Below are 17,214 nucleotides of genomic sequence, written 5' to 3'. Positions count from 1 at the left end.
TGTTTACTACAGATTTTCAAAATTGCCCATTTTCTCCTTTACTTGTCAAATTTCTGGCTGAAGGTAAGGATCAGCTCACATTTTGAGCTCTGCTGGTACGTATCCTACTGCATTTATAGGGGAGAAGGATAGAGTGTTCACCATGACCACAAGCACTAAGAAACCAATGTTGTTCCAAAATAACAGGTGTTCCTCCCTGTGGCCCAATCTATCTCCTGAGGAAATGTGAGCGCAGCTCTCTGGAAATAAAATTAGACAGTTGTTGAATCTTAGAGGCTTGTGGCATTATAGTCAATCAGCTATTTTTCTGGCATCTTTTGTTAAAGCTCTAATTCAAAGCAGTACTAGGTGAGATCTTGGCTGTTTTTAGATTGAAACTCTACATTGTGGTCTCGGGTTACAAGAAAAATCTTTCACCTGATCCTACCTAAGCCCAGTGTAAAGGGTCTGTGACATGCATGAATCACCTTTTTTTTTCAAAAAACTTAGAATCTGGCTTAGCAAATGACTTGTCTGTTCAGCACATGGGCTGAAAGCAGCCCACAGGTGGTATTTACAATTAAAATCAGTTGCTGATACCTAAATGTTGAAAGATTTCAATAAACATCCAAACTTCTGGCTTCCCTTGCAAAACCAGAAGCTTTGACAACACTAAAGGCAAAGCTGAATGTCAGCTGCCCCTCTTAGGAACTGCTTGAGTGGCCCAATTCGTATGCCCCCTTCGCTTATTTAACATTCTCTGCTGACTCTAGACACCGTTGTATGCAACCTCTGCTGTATGGTGTTACATTACAGTATCATGATGTGTTGGCAGTAGAGTTTGCTGGTTCCTGAATAGTGGTATTGTTTGTACATGTCTTCGTTGTGGAATCCTTAATTCTGTCTAGTTGACTTTTGCATGAAAAGCAAAGAAATCATCATTATAAAGAAATAAATGAAGGCTTGAGGATGACTTAATAAATGAATATAGTATTTGCAAAGAAAGGAGAAGATGACATAGTAAGTTGCTAGTTAAGAGTGGCCATCCCCAAGTATACTTTATTTCCAGGTATATTTATTTTGGAGTTAATAGCAATCAAAACAGATCAAGGGGCAGGTCTTTTTTGTATGGATAAGATGACTGTGTTCCTATAGCCTGGACACTGACTGCTGCGATGAAATTGGATCTCTTGAGCATTTCTTCCAAGGACAGATTAGGGTAGTAAGCCAGGTAGAAGGCCAGCGCTCCCACAAAACTGTCACCAGCGCCCTGTAATTAAAAGCACAGTTGTAGAGATAAGCATGTAGCCATCTGTTGCCCAAACTGTATTTTCAAAATATTTAAGTACACATTTTATTTTAAAATAGTTTTAGATGCACAGAAAAGGTACAAGGATAGTAGAGAATTTCCATATACCCCACATCTAGTTCTGTAAACATATTATTATGGTACATTTGTCACCACTAACGAAATAATAGCATTATCATATTAACTGAATTACATACTTTATTCAGATTTCACTAGTTTTGCTTAATGTGTATTTTCTGTTCCAAGATCTCATCCAGGATACCTGGATTACATTTAGTTGTCATATCTCCTTCGCCTGCTATAGGCTGTGACAGTTTTTTAGACATTCTTTGTTTTTGATGACCTTGATAGTTTTGAGGACTGGTTGAGTATTTTGTAGAATGTACCTCAATTGGGATTTGTCTGTTTTTCTCATGATTAAACTGTGTTTACGGTTTTGGGGAGGAAGACCACAAAGGTGAAGTGTCATTCTCATCATGTCGTATCAAGGGTACATACTGTCAACATGACTTACACTGATGATGTTAATCTTGAGCACTTGGCTAAGGTAGTCTTGGCCAGGTTTCACCATTGTAAAGTTACTTTCTCTTTTTATACTTGCTCTTTGGAAGCAAATCACTGAGTATAGTCCACACTTAAGGGGTGGGGAGTAATTCCATTTATGGAGTATCTCCATAAATTGGAAATCTCTATGGGAGATTTGTTTCTTCTCCTTCATTTATTTATTCAGCTGCTCACTTATATAAGTATGAACTCAGGGATATTTATTTTATTCCTTAGGCTATAATCCAGCACTACATTATTTATTTTGTTGCTCAAATTGTTCCAGCTTTGGCAGTTGGGAGTTCTTTCAGTTGGTACTTGTGTCCCTTTGACATACTTCCATCATTTTATTTTTTGAGCACTGTCTTATTTTCTGACATTATAAGATGCTCCAGGCTCATCTTGTATATTCTCTGCCATAGCCCTAGAATTAGCTGTTTCTCCATTAAAAATTCATGCAGAACGTGGTGAGAGCCATTCAGATGTTATTTTCAAACTAAATGTAGGGTCATATAAGGCTTAGTTCCATTTCCCCTGAATCTCCAAAGGCCCAAGTTGGTGAAGGCCATATAGGGACCCATGGAAATAGAAAATACCAAAGAAAGTCTGTTGACCTCTGCCTTCAGGTAGGGCAGTACCTAGTCATGTGTTCATCCAACAAATGTATTTAAAATAAATGTGATACAATTTCACTTGAAAAATCATTCTGGTATTTAACAGCTTTCAGGGTCATTTTCCAGTTTTTCCCAGTTTGTTGCTTCCTTAGTCCCAAGAGCTTTCATAACAAATCTTGAGGCTATACCTTGGTATGCATGATTGTTTCAGTTGCAGTTTAAGTATTTACTAAGCTGTGTGCCTAGCACAGTGATGGGTACTTGAAAAAGAATAAAATCAATTGTGGATTAAATGCTAAATAGTATGGCAGAGTTTATAAATATTGTTGAATTTTAAGGAATGGTTGAAGAAAGCCTGCCTAAGGGGAATCCTTATGAAATGAGACAGATTTATAGAGAGAAGGAAGGCCTCAAGGAACAAAGATACAGGAGGAGGAACAGAGTGAACTCATGAAACACTGAATGGCTTTAAGGAGAATGACATTTCCCCTTGTTAACAAAGATAAGCAGTCAATATTCAGCTTGCCAAGGAGTCATAGTAACTCAGGTGTGAATTCAACACTTTCCTTCCTCCCAGAAATATTTTCTGAGTACCTAAAATATGTCAAGCTCTATGCTAGGTGCCTTGCAATTGTTTATTAAGTGTTTCCTGAGGGAAACAATGGAGAAAGAAAGAGACAGACAGACATGCCCTCCCTCAGTTTACAACACAGCAATGTGACAAGAGAAAGGTCTGAAACCAGAGAAATTATGAGCTGGGTGGAGGGTGTATTATGAAAACATGGAAAATACTACAACATATGAAGAGTATGGCAAACTCTAAGTAATTTCAAGTCTTAATTCCTCTTTACATCATACACAAAATTAAATTCCAGGTAGGTTAAAGGCTTGAATATAAAAAATAAAACAGTAACATAGTATGAAAATTTAGATGAATATTTGAATAATTGCAAGCAGGGAAACCACGAGCCAGTCAGTAAACCCAAAAGCCATAATGAAAAAAAGATTAGATTTTAATTAAAAAAAAAATATGTCCAAAGACACTGTAAATAAAGCCAAATGGACTTCCCTGGCGGTCCAGCGGTTAAGACCCCATGCTTCTGCTGCAGTGGGTGCGTGTACAAGCCCTGGTCGGGGAACCAATATCCCACGTGCCGTGCTGTGCGGCAAAAAAAAAAAAAAAAAAGATCCGAGTTAGAAAGCACAAATTTGGTGAAAATTCTTGTAATACATATGACATATTCCTAATACTCAAAGAACACCTTCAAATTGCTGGGAAAAAGACAAATGCAGGATAAAAATGGACAAAGGATATAGGTCTGCAATTTCAGAAAAGGAAATGTAAATGGCCAGTAAACAAACACGAAAAGATACTAAGTTATCAGCTGTTAAGTAAAATGCAAATTAAAATAATATTTTTTACCCATCAGATTGATAAAATAGTAAGATTGATAGCGAGAGCAGCAAGATGAAGATGGAGAGGACAATGATACTCTCATATATTGTTGGTAGGAATGTGGAAGAGTAATACAGTATTTGTTAAAAAATGTGTGTGTCCTTTGATTTAGCAGTCCTGCTTCTGGAAATCTACAGAAGTGAAAACTCCTGTAATATTGGGATATGTGCTCAAAGATGCTTATTGCTGCATTGTTTCCAAAGGCAAAACACTGGAAATGTGATTTTCTATCAAATAGGAGAATGGGTGAATAATCTCGTACATTTGTATCATGGAAAAATATGCAGCTATTAATACGAAAAGGTTAGCAATACATGCACATACCTGGAGAAATGTCCATTAGTTAAGCCAGAAAAGATTTCAGCATCATGATCGATAGGAGGTTGCGGGGGTGGTGGGGGGAATGGAAGAGAGAGGAAAGAAAATACCTGTGTTTGTGAGTATGTGTGTATTTTTTTTAAGAATACAGAGAAAAATGAAGAAGGATTTTTATCAAATTGTTTTTTTAATTAATTTATTTGGCTGTGTCGGGTCTTAGTTGCAGCGCGCGGTTTCTTCGTTGTGGCGCGCGGGCTTCTGTCTAGTTGTGGCGTGCACGTTTTCTCTTCTCTAGCTGTGGTGCACGGGCTCCAGGGCCCATGGGCTCTGTAGTTGTGGTGCACGGGTTCCAGAGGGCGTGGGCCCCGTAGTTTGCGGCACGCAGGCTCTCTCGTTGAGGCGCGCAAGCTCAGTAGTTGTGTCACGTGGGCTTAGTTGCCCTGGGGCATGTGGTATCTTAGTTCCCTGACCAGGGATCAAACCCGCGTCTCCTGCATTGTAAGGCGGATTCTTTACCACTGGACCACCAGGGAAGTCCCGAGAAGTTTTTAACAAAGGAAATTTTACTAAAGTTAAAAAAAAAAAATCAGGATCGGTCACTGTGTGAATTTGCAAATGGGCCAATTTCAGCCTCTGAATGATTTCCCTCTTTTTCTTAGTTAAGTAGACATCTACTACAAGTCGGGGTGAACTGAATTGAGAGAACCTCTTTCCTGCATTTGGAAATACCCCATCTCGTTGAGGCAATTTCCTTTGCAACTAAGGACTAGGCAGTGACACCCTGCTCAAAGTCCAGGGAACTGGGAGGAACATTTTCTGGCTGTGACAGTAATTGCAGAAAAACTGAACTCTGGGATGTTAGTGGCAGCATTGTGATGGTGTCCAGTGCCCCATGTCAGTAACACAGCTGTTCGATTTTTCAACCAAGAACCTTGATTGAGGCAATCCTGTGTATTAAACTCCTCTGAGAGGCCAGAAATCTTGTCTAGTTCTTTCCTATCTGATGACTCCCCAGAGTTATACAGTCCTTAAAAGTAGTATATGCTCAGTTAATGACTGCTGATGGGCCAACTCTCAGCTGCCCCAGTCTCCACCTTCTCACCGGAAGTGACATGGTGGGGGTAGGGGTGGTGATCCACATTCTTCTTCGCAAAGAGGGCAGCAGTCTCGCCTCATTCCAAAAGCACAAAGAAGTAGGGAGACTCCTGGGGCCATCAGCTCAAAGATGTGAAGGCCAGTGAATACTATTTTATTTATTTATTTATTTTCTGTACGCGGGCCTCTCATTGTTGTGGCCTCTCCCGTTGCGGAGCACAGGCTCCGGACGTGCAGGCTCAGCGGCCATGGCTCACGGGCCTAGCCGCTCCGTGGCATGTGGGATCTTCCCGGACCGGGGCACGAACCCATGTCCCCTGCATCTGCAGGCGGACTCTCAACCACTGCGCCACCAGGGAAGCCCCAGTGAATACTATTTTAAAAGTCACATTACATCCAACAGTGGAAAAGCTCTTTGAAATTTAAGAGTGAAAAGGTAGAAGAGTACTACTTAACTTTCACCGAAGAGTGTAAGGGAAAGAAGGGGAGTGATATATTCATTTGCACTTCTCTTAGGCATTAAAACATTTTACTGACGATTGTGTGTACAGGCCTACAGTCTGGGACAACCTGAAAACTCTCTGAGGGTAGAGACCATATCTCTGTCCCCTGTGTCTCTTCCCCTGCCTCACCCAGCGCTTTGAGTTGGCCAGACTCATGGTCCTAGTTCCATCGTGTTTTTCTCTTCCAGTGATCTCTTCCAAGGGGGCCAGATGTCCCTTGCTGAACTACATGTGACTTTCTTTTGTGTCAGTAAAAATGGAGGTTAGGTTGCCACAGCCCAGAGTTACTTGATAGTCTCGTTGAATCTATTTATAGCACAGGGCTTTCAAATGCCAATAAATTACCCGGCTGTTGATTCACATCTTCAATATAACTATTTTTATACACTGGTTATAATTTTTTTTTAATGGAAAGCGCTTTAAGTAGAAGCTGTATTGTATCACTGTGATTTTCCTGTAAGTAAAGTACTTTCCAATCAATCATTCTTGGAATAATGGAATAGTTCTCATTGATACAACATGATGGCTTTAACCTTTTACTGAAAATTATTTTTGTGCCAAAAGGGGTGATGACATAATTCATCTTTCTTCAGTAAAAATACCCACGTGGCTACTATTCATTGCCTTATCACAATAATTGCCCCTTAAGGAAGAGCTGCTCTTAGAGAATGGATGTAGCATTCTGAAATTCCTGCTCTCCTGAGGGCCTGCACACTCCTGGGTCCTGAGGGGTTCTGGCCTGTGGGACCCGGGAGGCAGATGGATTAACAGTGAAGTGGAAGGAGCAAAACACACCCTATGGAATACCTGAGCCCTCTGGTGGGGGCCTGGGGGAGGGCGAGGCACCCTGCAGGGCTGGTGGCGTAGGGATGACACTCATCAGCAGCTGGTGAGAGGACCCCAAGGGGAGAATCTGAGAGGTGGGTGCTCCTAAGGACAGCACCTAGAGCTGGGGTGTGGGGTTGGGGGGAGGCAGTGTGGCCCTGGGGAGGCGGGCTGCTCATTTCCCTTCTCCCTTGCAGACCATCCTCTCTGTCTAGCTGCCCGCACTCCCTGCTCCCTCCCACTGCCCCTTGCCTGCCTGAGCCCTTGACTGTGACCCTGGTCTGCTCTCTCACTGAACTTAGCAGCACATGTCCCAGTCTCTCAGGGGTCTGCTCTCTGACGAGAGAGGGGAGCACAGTGATAAACCTCTTGGAGCTGGCAGGCAATGCCTGAAATGGCTGCAGGTGCCACCCCAGCAGAGCATACCTACAAGTCCAGGTGGTCCGCAAGGGCTCTTCTGGCTGAGGTTCTGCTCAGGGTCATCCTCTCTGCTGGGCACTGTGTAGGTTATCGCCTTTGTTCCCTAAGAACCCTGTGGAGGTGGGTGTAGCTGGGGCTGCAGTGTCTGGTCATACAAGGTGGCTCTGCACGAGGGTGCCCTGGTGACGGGGTGACTATGGGTCTGCAGGCTGTGCTCAGCTCCCCAGTCTACACCTATTCAGAGAGGCGCCTTCTAATTTGCACAAAGTGCCATGGAGGTTGGCAGCAAGCCTGGGGGATCCTTATTTTAAAACTGAGGAAACTAGGATTTAAGGAGGTTAAGTAACTTGCCCAAGGTAAGACTAAATGTGGTAAATGGCAGTCAAGATTGTACCAAGGACATCTGTGTGGAAATCTAGCAATAGAGCAGGTGGAGAAGCTATTTTGGGAGAGAGATTGGGCTTCGGGCTACTGCTCAATTTTTCCTATTTCCCCATGGGAAGGGCTTATGTTTTCTATAGCGATGAAGAATTACAGGGATGAGAGTGAAGACCGTGAATCTTTAATGATGTTCTTCTGTATGGGATCCTGTTTCCCTCTGTGTGCTTGGGGCAGGAGCAGAGAAGAGAATGGGGACCAGAGTTGCCCTGGGCAGGTGTGGGGGAAGAGGGAAGGTACAAAGGGAGTAAAGATTTCAGGAAAGAATAACCAGTTGGGGCTTCCCTGGTGGTGCAGTGGATAAGACTTTGCCTGCCAATGCAGGGGACACGGGTTCGATCCCTGGTCCGGGAAGATCCCACATGCCGTGGAGCAACTAAGCCCGTGTGTCACAATTACTGAGCCTGTGCTCTAGAGCCCGTGAGCCACAACTACTGAGCCTGCGTGCCACAACTACTGAGCCCGCGTGCTGCAACTACTGAGCCCACGTGCCACAACTACTGAGCCCACGTGCCTAGAGCCCGTGCACCGCAAAACGAAGAGCAGCCCCCACTCGCAGCAACTAGAGAAAGCCTGCACGCAGCAAAGACCCAACACAGCCAAAAAATTTAAAAAAAAATTTATATAAAAAAAGAATAACCAGATGAATAACTGGAGAGTCTAACCCGGGTAAAGAAGGAAGAGAGGTCAGGAGGGGGTCAACAGGTCAGAAGGAAATGGAGGGAACTAAGGAAAGTGAGAAAACAAGTGTAGGAGAAGAGGTGAGAGAGCTGGTTGTGGTCAGAGTGGGATGTGAGGTTTATTCCCACAGGACTGAAGCTGTGCCAGGTATTAACCATTTCCTGGGGTCGTCATGGGAACGGGAGGCTGGAGTGGAGGTGAAGAGTCCCTGGAGGTGGGGGCATCTAGGAACTGTGAGTCTTGGTGATGGTTCATCCTCACGGTACTCAAGTCGTCCTGTGATAGTAGCATTGGGGGGAGGTGTGGAGAGAGAAATGGTTATGTAGATGCCAGGCTTAGATAAACAGAGAATGACCAGGAAAGGAAGTTGAGGCTTTATAACTGAATTGTATGAGCCATGAAGATTCAGGAATCTCTTCAGGAGGGTAGAGGAGGGATGGCTGGAAGCTGCAAGAATGTGCTTTGGGATCAGGAGCCGCTTTCACCTATAAGGGCTGTATGGGGAGGTGAGGAAGAGCTTACTTACGAGGAACAGGACAACCATAAGGTTTAGAGGGGAGAGAAGCACAGAGCAGTAAGGCACCCTCCTGGGCCCCCGTGTCTCTCTGACCCTCCTTCTTTGTCTCTGCCATGGTCTGTCTTCCTTCTCCCCCACCATCCACATTGGTATTCCCTCAGGTTCTGTCCTTCACCCACTGCCCTTCTCATTTCCCCTAATTTCCTGGGTGTGTCAAATACTGTGCTGTTATGGTTTTGACTGCTATGAATATGAGGAGTCCTAAGTCATTATCTTTAGCCCACACTCTCCTCTGTCTTGGGATTCGTGTATCTTAACTACCTGTGAGTCAGCTCGACCAGCCGCAGGTCTCTTGCAGGCAGTTCTAACTCAACATACCCGAATCGAACTGATAACTCTGGCTGAACATGGGCCTCTTCTTATCTTTTCAGTTTGTGGCAACTCCACCCTGAAAATCTGGGGGGTCTTCTGGATAATCACCGGTTGCCAAGTGTAAATTCTAAATATTTTGCTAACCTGTCCTCTCATTTCATCCCTACCCCATTGCCCTACTTCATGCTCACATCACCTCTAAAGGACCACGTTAACTTCCTAACTAGTCTCTCTGTCCGCAGTCTGGCCCCTTCCACTCCATCCTCCATACTGCTGTAAATCAGACCACCTTACTTCCATGCCCAAAGCCCTTTGATCATTTCTCATCTTTCTTAGGATAACATTTCAGCTCCTTAGCATGGCACATGAGGCGCTCCCGCCCACCTACCCAGTTTCATCTCTTACTTTTTCCTACTCACACATTGTAACCACGGGTCTTCATTCATTGAGATATCTCCCCTTGAACTCATCCTTAGACTAACTCCTACTCCTCTCCTAAGACTCAACTCAGTTATTAACTTAGTCATCATATATTTGCTGACTGGCACCATATTCAAAGCACTGTGTTTTCCCTGATCCCACGAGTCGGGGTTAGGTACCCTCCTAGATGCCCCTGCACTCCTCTGTGGTCTTCATCACGTCCACGCCCTCAGACTAGTGCAAGCCCAGGCTCGCCGCTGAAATACAGCCTGACTGAATCCAGGACTATCAGGAGGCTGGGTGCTGAGTGATCAGGTGAGAAGCACAGGTGTCCCAAGAATGCCCTGTAGGAGGGATGATAGTGAGACAGACTTGTGAAAGTCCTAGTTTGCCAAATTCCAGTTGATAGAAAAGTGGGTGAATTGTAAGGCATGATGGGTATTAATTGTGGCTGGGGAAAAAAAAAAACAACAAACGCCATGTGGTGAAAATCCCCAAGGTAAGAACTTGTCAGGCGCCTACAACAGAAACCCAGATGATTTTGCAAGAATGATGTCATCGTGAGGCTTCATTTGTTAGGAATCCGTACCCACGCTGGATGATTCATCACCCAAACTGCCAAGGGACCCTAACAGTTAAAGTCCTTGCATTCCTCCCTGATTTGTTAACACATTCCATCTGACAAGTAGATACCACTTTCCTTTCTTTTCAAAACCTCTCCCTACACAAAGCTGTTCAAAGCCTACACTGTGGACCTGAATTCCTCAGCCAGGCTCGTGGTTTTAGAGGCCAGGGAAAAGGCAAATGGAATGAATGAAGTATGACTAAATCCTAAGTCAATGTGCTATTTCTTCTTCATAAAAAAGAATGTTGCAAGGGGCTCAGGAAAGGGACAGCGATCAGTGTAAACCCACCAGGCTCCCTGCTACCTGCCACCCCCGTGCAGGCAGGGCCGCTGACGTGGCTTGCCCTCAGGCTAACTTGGTGGCAATTTCTGCTTTGCTCCTGCTTCCAAGTTCTAAGAATGGGGCTTCTGCCTCTTTCCCGTTTGCAGGACGTTGAGGCATGAACACCTGGTGGGGCCTGGGAGAGGGAAAGTCATTCTTTGTCCTTAAAGGGCTAATCACAGACGGGCCGGAGACATGGATCTTGGGGAAGAAGCACCGAGGGAACACACACCTGGAATTAAATCCCACCTTCTTCCCTTTTAACTGTGTCATCTTTTGAGAATGGTAAACTACAGTGAAGCCCCTCTGTACACAGCTGGGAAAAATGTTTTTCTCAAGTGGGAACATGTTTTCTCCCCTGGGACAATGCAGTAAGTGGTGTGGAGTTAAACAGGCCTGACTTTAAGCCCTGATTTCACCACTTAGGCAAGGGACTCAGCCTCTTGTGTGACCTCTCTTGTGACTATTTATCTGTAATATGGGAACCTACCTCATAGGGGGTAAATACTGAATTGGATAATGTATGTGAAAAGGCCTAGCACAGTGCCTGGAGCAGAGCAGGTGTTCAGCAAAGGTGGGGGAGACTCGATGGTACCATCTTAGAGGCCCCTTAACTTGCTAACTTTTTTGGAAATAAAAGCCCATGATCTAAGTCAGAGGGTTCTAAGGAACAAAGAGGGTCATGATCCTGCGGATCCCAGGGCCAGGGGTTTATGCTGTGCCTGGCTTCATGTTCCCAGCTCCAAGTAGAAGAGGGCATTAGGAATGCTCTCATAGTCTGGAAAGGCAGAGGAGGCAGAAGTATGTCCTGTAGCTCTTAATTACAAGGAAGCCAGGTTCTAGAGAGTTCTAGCAGTGGCCATCTGTATGTGCTGGGGGGTCTCTGAAATCCATTTCTCTGTGAGGGCAGGGGAGATACTTTCTGAGAACTTTAAAGAGTTTGTGAGCAGGGTATTAAAGAAATGTGAAATGAAGAGTATAAAAGTCAGTGCAAGACTGGGGAACCTGATAAATCTCACGCTTTCGTATGGGTGAGGGAACAGAGAGAGAACAGTGAGTGAGGGTTTGGGGAGAGGCCTAGAGCTGGGAAGGGCTGGAGGACAGCATGGGAAGGAAGTGACCTGCTGGGGGGAAAGCTATGCCTCTACCTGTGCTGCTGCTTTGATGGAGGACCCTGCTTTCCATCACAGTCAGCCAGCCACTGGGCAGAGGGCTCCTGCCAGGGAGAGAGGTGGTGGCAGAGCCCGGAGGATGGCAGGCAGGCTGAACAGATGGTGCGGGGACAATGTGACTTGAGAGGACACTCCTCTAGCCATGCTGGAACCTGGAGTCAGGGCTTCTCATGGTTAGTGATGGGCATGGGCCACCCTGTCCACCTTCTCCGTGTGACTGACCTCACCACTCACTCCAAATGTGAGGAGAAAGAGAAAGGCCCGGCCTAGAGCCTTCATTCCATCCAGGGCATGCATTCTCGGGGCTGAAAATTCATTCTTGTGTGTGGGGGAGTGCCGCAGTATGTAAACAGATACACACACACACACACACAGAATATGAATGAATATCTGTGGTATTACATTTCATGGAAGAAGAGGACAATTAGGAAAAAATCTCTTAAAAGGCTCCTTGAGGTGGGTGGGTGGGTGGTGATTAATGAAAAAACGGTGTTTGAGAAACGCCACCAAAGTAGGGCCTCTTGCCGCAAAGAACCGCCAGTGGCCCAGTCAGGGTCTTCCGGTGCATTAAGAAGCCCTAACCAGCAGCCTCCAAACTGCAAGGCTCGCTAGGCAGGTGTTGGTAGCTCCGTGCCTTCTTTCCACTGAGCCAGAAATTCCTACATCTCCCAGCCAGTTCCCTTCCTGTTTACGTCAATCTACAGTCTCCATGGCCACCAGTGAGCTGTAGGCAAGCCCCAAGCCCTGGAGCCAGGACTTTAACCAGGAGATTAGAGCTAGCCTGGCCTGGCCTATCTTGCCGAGGCAGGAAAGGGCAAAGGTTCTCTCCTGGGCAGACAGAACTGAGTAGTCCGCCTGATAAACATACCACGAGATACGAAGCTGCTTATTATACAAGAGCCCCATTTCACAGCTTAAATCTGAATATTTCTATCTTCTCTTATCAGCGCATATTCACATCATAAGGATGAGATCATATCCTTTCCAACTTCAACCTTCCAGCCTTCCCTAACCAGATCAGTTTAGGGCAACACGATGGACAGTGAGAATCCAGTTTTCTTATCATTATTGTGTAAGTGCTGCTGATTTTTATTCTAAATAAATCTGTAGGGAACATAGACTACTCGTTATGTCATAAATGTCCATGACTTTGGCTTCAACTATTAGCCACCTTAATTTATTACATTTTAATTTCAATTATTTGGCTGAGATAGTCTGCTTTTAAAATACTCTGACTAAAAGAAAGCAAATATTTTCTGCCTTAATATATTTCAAATGATCACTATTGCTTATCAATCCAAAACCACATGTAACAAAGTTTTGATGTGATTTTTGTCTTTTAAACAGCCATAATGTTTTCCTTGGCTCTACAGTTTATTAGCAATTTGACTTTTTAAAAAAACAGCTTGATTGAGATATAATTCATATGCCAAATAATCCGCCCATTTAAAGTATACAGTTCAGTGTTCTTTAGTATATTCACAGGGTTGAGCAACCATCACCACAGTCCAATTTTAGGAAATTTCATCCCCCCTAAAAGAAACCTCGGACCCATTAACAGTTACTCCTCATTCCTCCCCACTCTCCCCAGGCCTAGGAACCACTAATCTACTTTCTGTCTCTACAGATTTGTTAAATAGGCACACATTTTGAGCAAAATCATTTCCTATTCTAATTCCATAATTAACCAACAGCTTATTTTCCCATAATTAACCAATAATTTAATCATAATTAACCAATTAGATTCTTATTGAATCTCTTGATTTTAGCTGCCACTTTGTGTGAAAAGTGAAGTTGATGTTGGCCTAGTGGGAACTGTTTTCTGTGTTACTAAAACTGCATTCCCAATAAGCACTAAGGCACAGATTTAGCTTCCTTCCTGCCCAGATATGTTCACTCAACAGTCTGTAAAGCTTTGAAGTTAAGTTACAAATGCACCAGGAGCTTGGTGTTTAAAGAATTCCTATGGTGAAGTTGTTTGTAAAGCCTAACCTCTGAGGGAAAATCCACCCACATTCTTCTCAAGCACAGACACATTAACTGGTCTGTTTTAAAATCTCAGTTTCTATAGATTTGGTTTGCTTGAGGGATTTTCTTTTTGGGCCTCTCTGCAATGACTAGTATGTGGCAATGAACACTCGCTTCCTTGCTGAAGGTCATGACTCCCTTGCACAGGGCTGAAATGGGTAGTTTCAGTATAGACCCTTTCACTGCTAGTGTGTGACAAGTTCTGGGCACGAGAGTACAGTGTCCACATACACAGTACATCCTTACTCACCATCACTAAGCTTTCCATAGAAAATAGCATGTCTGAAAATGAATACATCTTCCTAGCCCCTTGTAGCCACCATTCAGGCAATGGTTTTCCTCTCTTAGCACCAAATAAATTGGTGGGCTGAAACGGCAGAATCTTAGACACATCCACTAAGGTGATGAATCAGTCATTATAGAGACAAAAAGGTGGATCTGGCCAAAGGAATGATAAATACAGGCCTTTCTCCAACTCTCTGCCCTGACATAATGCTCAGACTACCAGAATCCTGTCTGCAGAATGACATGACTTTCACTTTCCACATTTTTTAGTACTTTCTAGTTTACAGAGCATATCTGTAGATGTGACTCACTTTGAATCTCATTACAATTCTGTGAGGTAGGTAAGGGTGGGTCTTTCATTTTCCAGATGAGAAACCAAGTGTAAGAACTTGCTCAAGGTCAAATGGCTAGGTGGCAGAACCGGGATGTCTCAGTGGAAGGCCAGTCTCTCTTAAAGCGGTCCCCCGGAGAGGCCATACATGTACTCCAACTTTGCTCAAAAACTTCTGGAAGCTTGTTCTTCGGAATGCCTTAAAAATCAGTAGCACATCTTTGAATATCCTCAATGAAGGCAATATTTCATCTTCTAAGTCAGTGGTTCTCAAACTAGATTGTACCTCAGAATTGCCTGGAGGGCTTGTTAAAAAATGCACATTGCTGGGCTCCACTCCCAAAGTTTCTGATCCATTAAATCTGGGGTGGGGCCCAGGATTTGTGTTTCTAAAGAGTTCCCAGGTGATCTTGATGTTACTGGTCCCTGGCCACACTTTGAGAACCACTATCCTAAGAAATTTATTTCTGTAAAGAGTGAATCATTTAAAACCATCTAGTGATTAAGGTGGGGAGATCAAGCTAGGAAATTCCACCAGTGGCCAAAACAATGGGTGACTATCAAGAACAACACTGGCTTTGGGGGAAATCTGCATAAAGGGCTCCAAAAAGGTTCTGAATAATGGCAGTTGATCAGACTAATCCCTTTGGATGCATGCTCAAGAATGCTTTTCCTGAGTGTTTCGGAACACCTTGTGCAGTCGTACATGTGTGAGATGTTCATTATCAACCTTTTGTTTTCCAGCCTTAGAAAAACAAAAGAAACCATGTAGGTGACATCCACATTACAGAGAATCAATACTAAGGAAGGATTAATAGCTATTTACAGCAGCTGAACTAGTCAGACTGGTAGAGTGGGGTCCTTTCTATGCGGCAAACATGATGGGTGTGGAAGATGAGGGGAAAATTTTGACTCTTCCTACCCTGACTTTTCTGTTGAGAATAGAATGGAAAAAGTGAAGAGATCTAATTTTGGATGCCAAAGATAAACATGCAACATTTTATGGGGAAAAAAATTCTAGCAGAAAAGAAAAATGAACTACATTAGGTACTTAAGCTGGGAGTCAATCCTTCATGTCACAGTAGGGAAAAAAGAGGTGGAGAAATGCCTAAATATTGGTTCTAATTTTATTTTCAATTTTACATTACATTAAACTCTCCGTGTACTCCTTTAATTTATAGCAACTGCTGACACAAATTGGTGTGCCTTCTCTTCTTTGACATCACTATTTCTCTTGAATTATGCATTTCCATCTGGAATGAGGTTTATGGGGCCAAAGCCTTCTTTCATTTAGATGGATGAAAACAGAGAGGGATCAATGGGGAGTTGAGTGCAAAGTCAAAGTAAGGTTGGGAGATATATGTTCAAGGCAGCATATTACTGCCCCAAAAGATTGTAAGGGGTATTAAAAAATGACTCTGGTCTTCCAATTTTCAACATATTGATTAAAATTCAACTACTAAAGAACAAGAAAAACTCTACCAACCTTCATCCCAGAACTGCTAGATTTTTAATTTATTGGTACCCTACTAGTATTTAATAACAATTTGCAAGAGTACAGTGATCATAATAACTGCATCACCTTGATTTGATCTAAAATTGAATCAAAGGCAAAAGAAGTTGCCAGCCTGATGGCACGTTTCACCTATCCCAGCCTCGCCACCTGAATGTACATGGCTGAGGTGTTCTACCTCAGAGCTTAGCACCATGAACTGGTCTGGCTCCATTATTGGTGACAAATTCCTGGTCTAAGTCAGCCAGTGGTCCATACTGACAGGTCATTTGCTGGCTCCATCTGGGGCCCAACTCAGTGTCTCAGAGTCCATTCTCAGCTTCTGGTTTTTGATGGGTTCTGGGTTGGCCAGTCACACCAGTATTGAAATGGACATTCTGATGAAGCTGTTTTGAGCTAGTTTTATCCTATAAGCAATCCTCAGCCATTTCTGAAAACCCTCCATTTTTAATCTTTACCCATCACCCACTCCATCCCAAGAGTGGGAATTGGGAGTATACTGTGAAAGTCTTTGCTCTATACATTGCTTGATAGTTTAGAAAAGAGAATTTTATGTTTTAGTGATAATAATTTCATGTGAAAAATGTTCCTGAGTCAATATGGCCTCATGAAAGCAGCAGATCATGTTCTCTGGCTGAAAATGGTGATGCCCAGTAGCTATGTCATGATGTCACTTCCTCTCCAGCAGAGCCCTAGTTTGACAGTGGCCGGCCAGCCTGAAGAACCTGTGAGGGTCTATTGTCGGCCCTGCTCTAGCAACCTGGGAGTGGGTGGGCCAGGAGCCCAGGAGCCCAGCGGGCTGCCTCGGTGCCTGTTCAGCACGCTAGCCACACAGAATGGCCTGTGGAGACTTAAGACTGGTTAAAAACCCCATTCTGCCCAAAATGTCTGTGGTGTATTAATTTATTCTATAATTTAAAGAATTCCATTATTAATGAAAGAGAAGTAGAATCCTGAGTATGAGCTAAAACTGGAATAAAAAGGCCCATTCTTCAGGCGCTATTAATGGAAGCTTTGTATATAAATAACTTTATATATTGGTGAATAAATGGCACTTAAAACTAAAATGTCTGTTAGTGATTCACTGGGTTCTAAAGACTGCCCTTGCCTTCTGTGGTCAGCGATCTTTTTTCTTTGTGACTCCACTATTCTAGACAGAAAACAGTTAATCCAATATGATTTATTATCTCACGAAAGATTCCACTAAAACATTTTCTGCCAAATGTTCATCTTCTAACAGCTGCTTTTTTATTTCAGTGAGAGGTACTTGAAATAAGATCATTGTTCTCTGTGAAAACTGCATGCTAAATAATACAGAGCTACCAGATTATTAAACAGCAAAGGCATCTGATAATATTAGCACCAACCACAGGTCCCACTTCTGCTGATGCACAACATTTTGAGTAATCAGTCATTGCACAATATTATATTTATATCCTTTTTGCTTG

The 17,214-nt window shown here is 43.6% G+C and overlaps 1 protein-coding gene and 1 long non-coding RNA gene across 4 annotated transcripts in view; one reads left to right on the top strand and one right to left on the bottom strand.

The window, feature by feature from the left end:
* Positions 1-17,214, top strand: part of LOC132531777 (uncharacterized) — a 61,508-nt gene that overhangs the window by 397 nt on the left and 43,897 nt on the right. The window lies entirely within an intron of this gene.
* RBKS (ribokinase) overlaps positions 942-17,214 on the bottom strand; it is a 73,881-nt gene continuing 57,608 nt past the window's right edge. Inside the window, exon 8 of one of the 3 annotated variants that reach the window (XM_060169819.1) lies at positions 942-1,249. In XM_060169819.1, the coding sequence (XP_060025802.1) occupies positions 1,076-1,249 (174 nt within the window). In that variant the 3' untranslated portion in view covers positions 942-1,075. The remainder of the gene's footprint in view (positions 1,250-17,214) is intronic. The other 2 variants (XM_060169821.1, XM_060169820.1) reach the window with 2 other exon arrangements.

The sequence above is a fragment of the Lagenorhynchus albirostris genome, chromosome 13 (genome assembly GCF_949774975.1).
Source record: "Lagenorhynchus albirostris chromosome 13, mLagAlb1.1, whole genome shotgun sequence".
NCBI classification, from domain to species: domain Eukaryota; kingdom Metazoa; phylum Chordata; class Mammalia; order Artiodactyla; family Delphinidae; genus Lagenorhynchus; species Lagenorhynchus albirostris.
The sequence above is the reverse complement of the archived record's forward strand: the minus strand, read 5'-3'. Positions and strand labels throughout refer to the sequence as shown.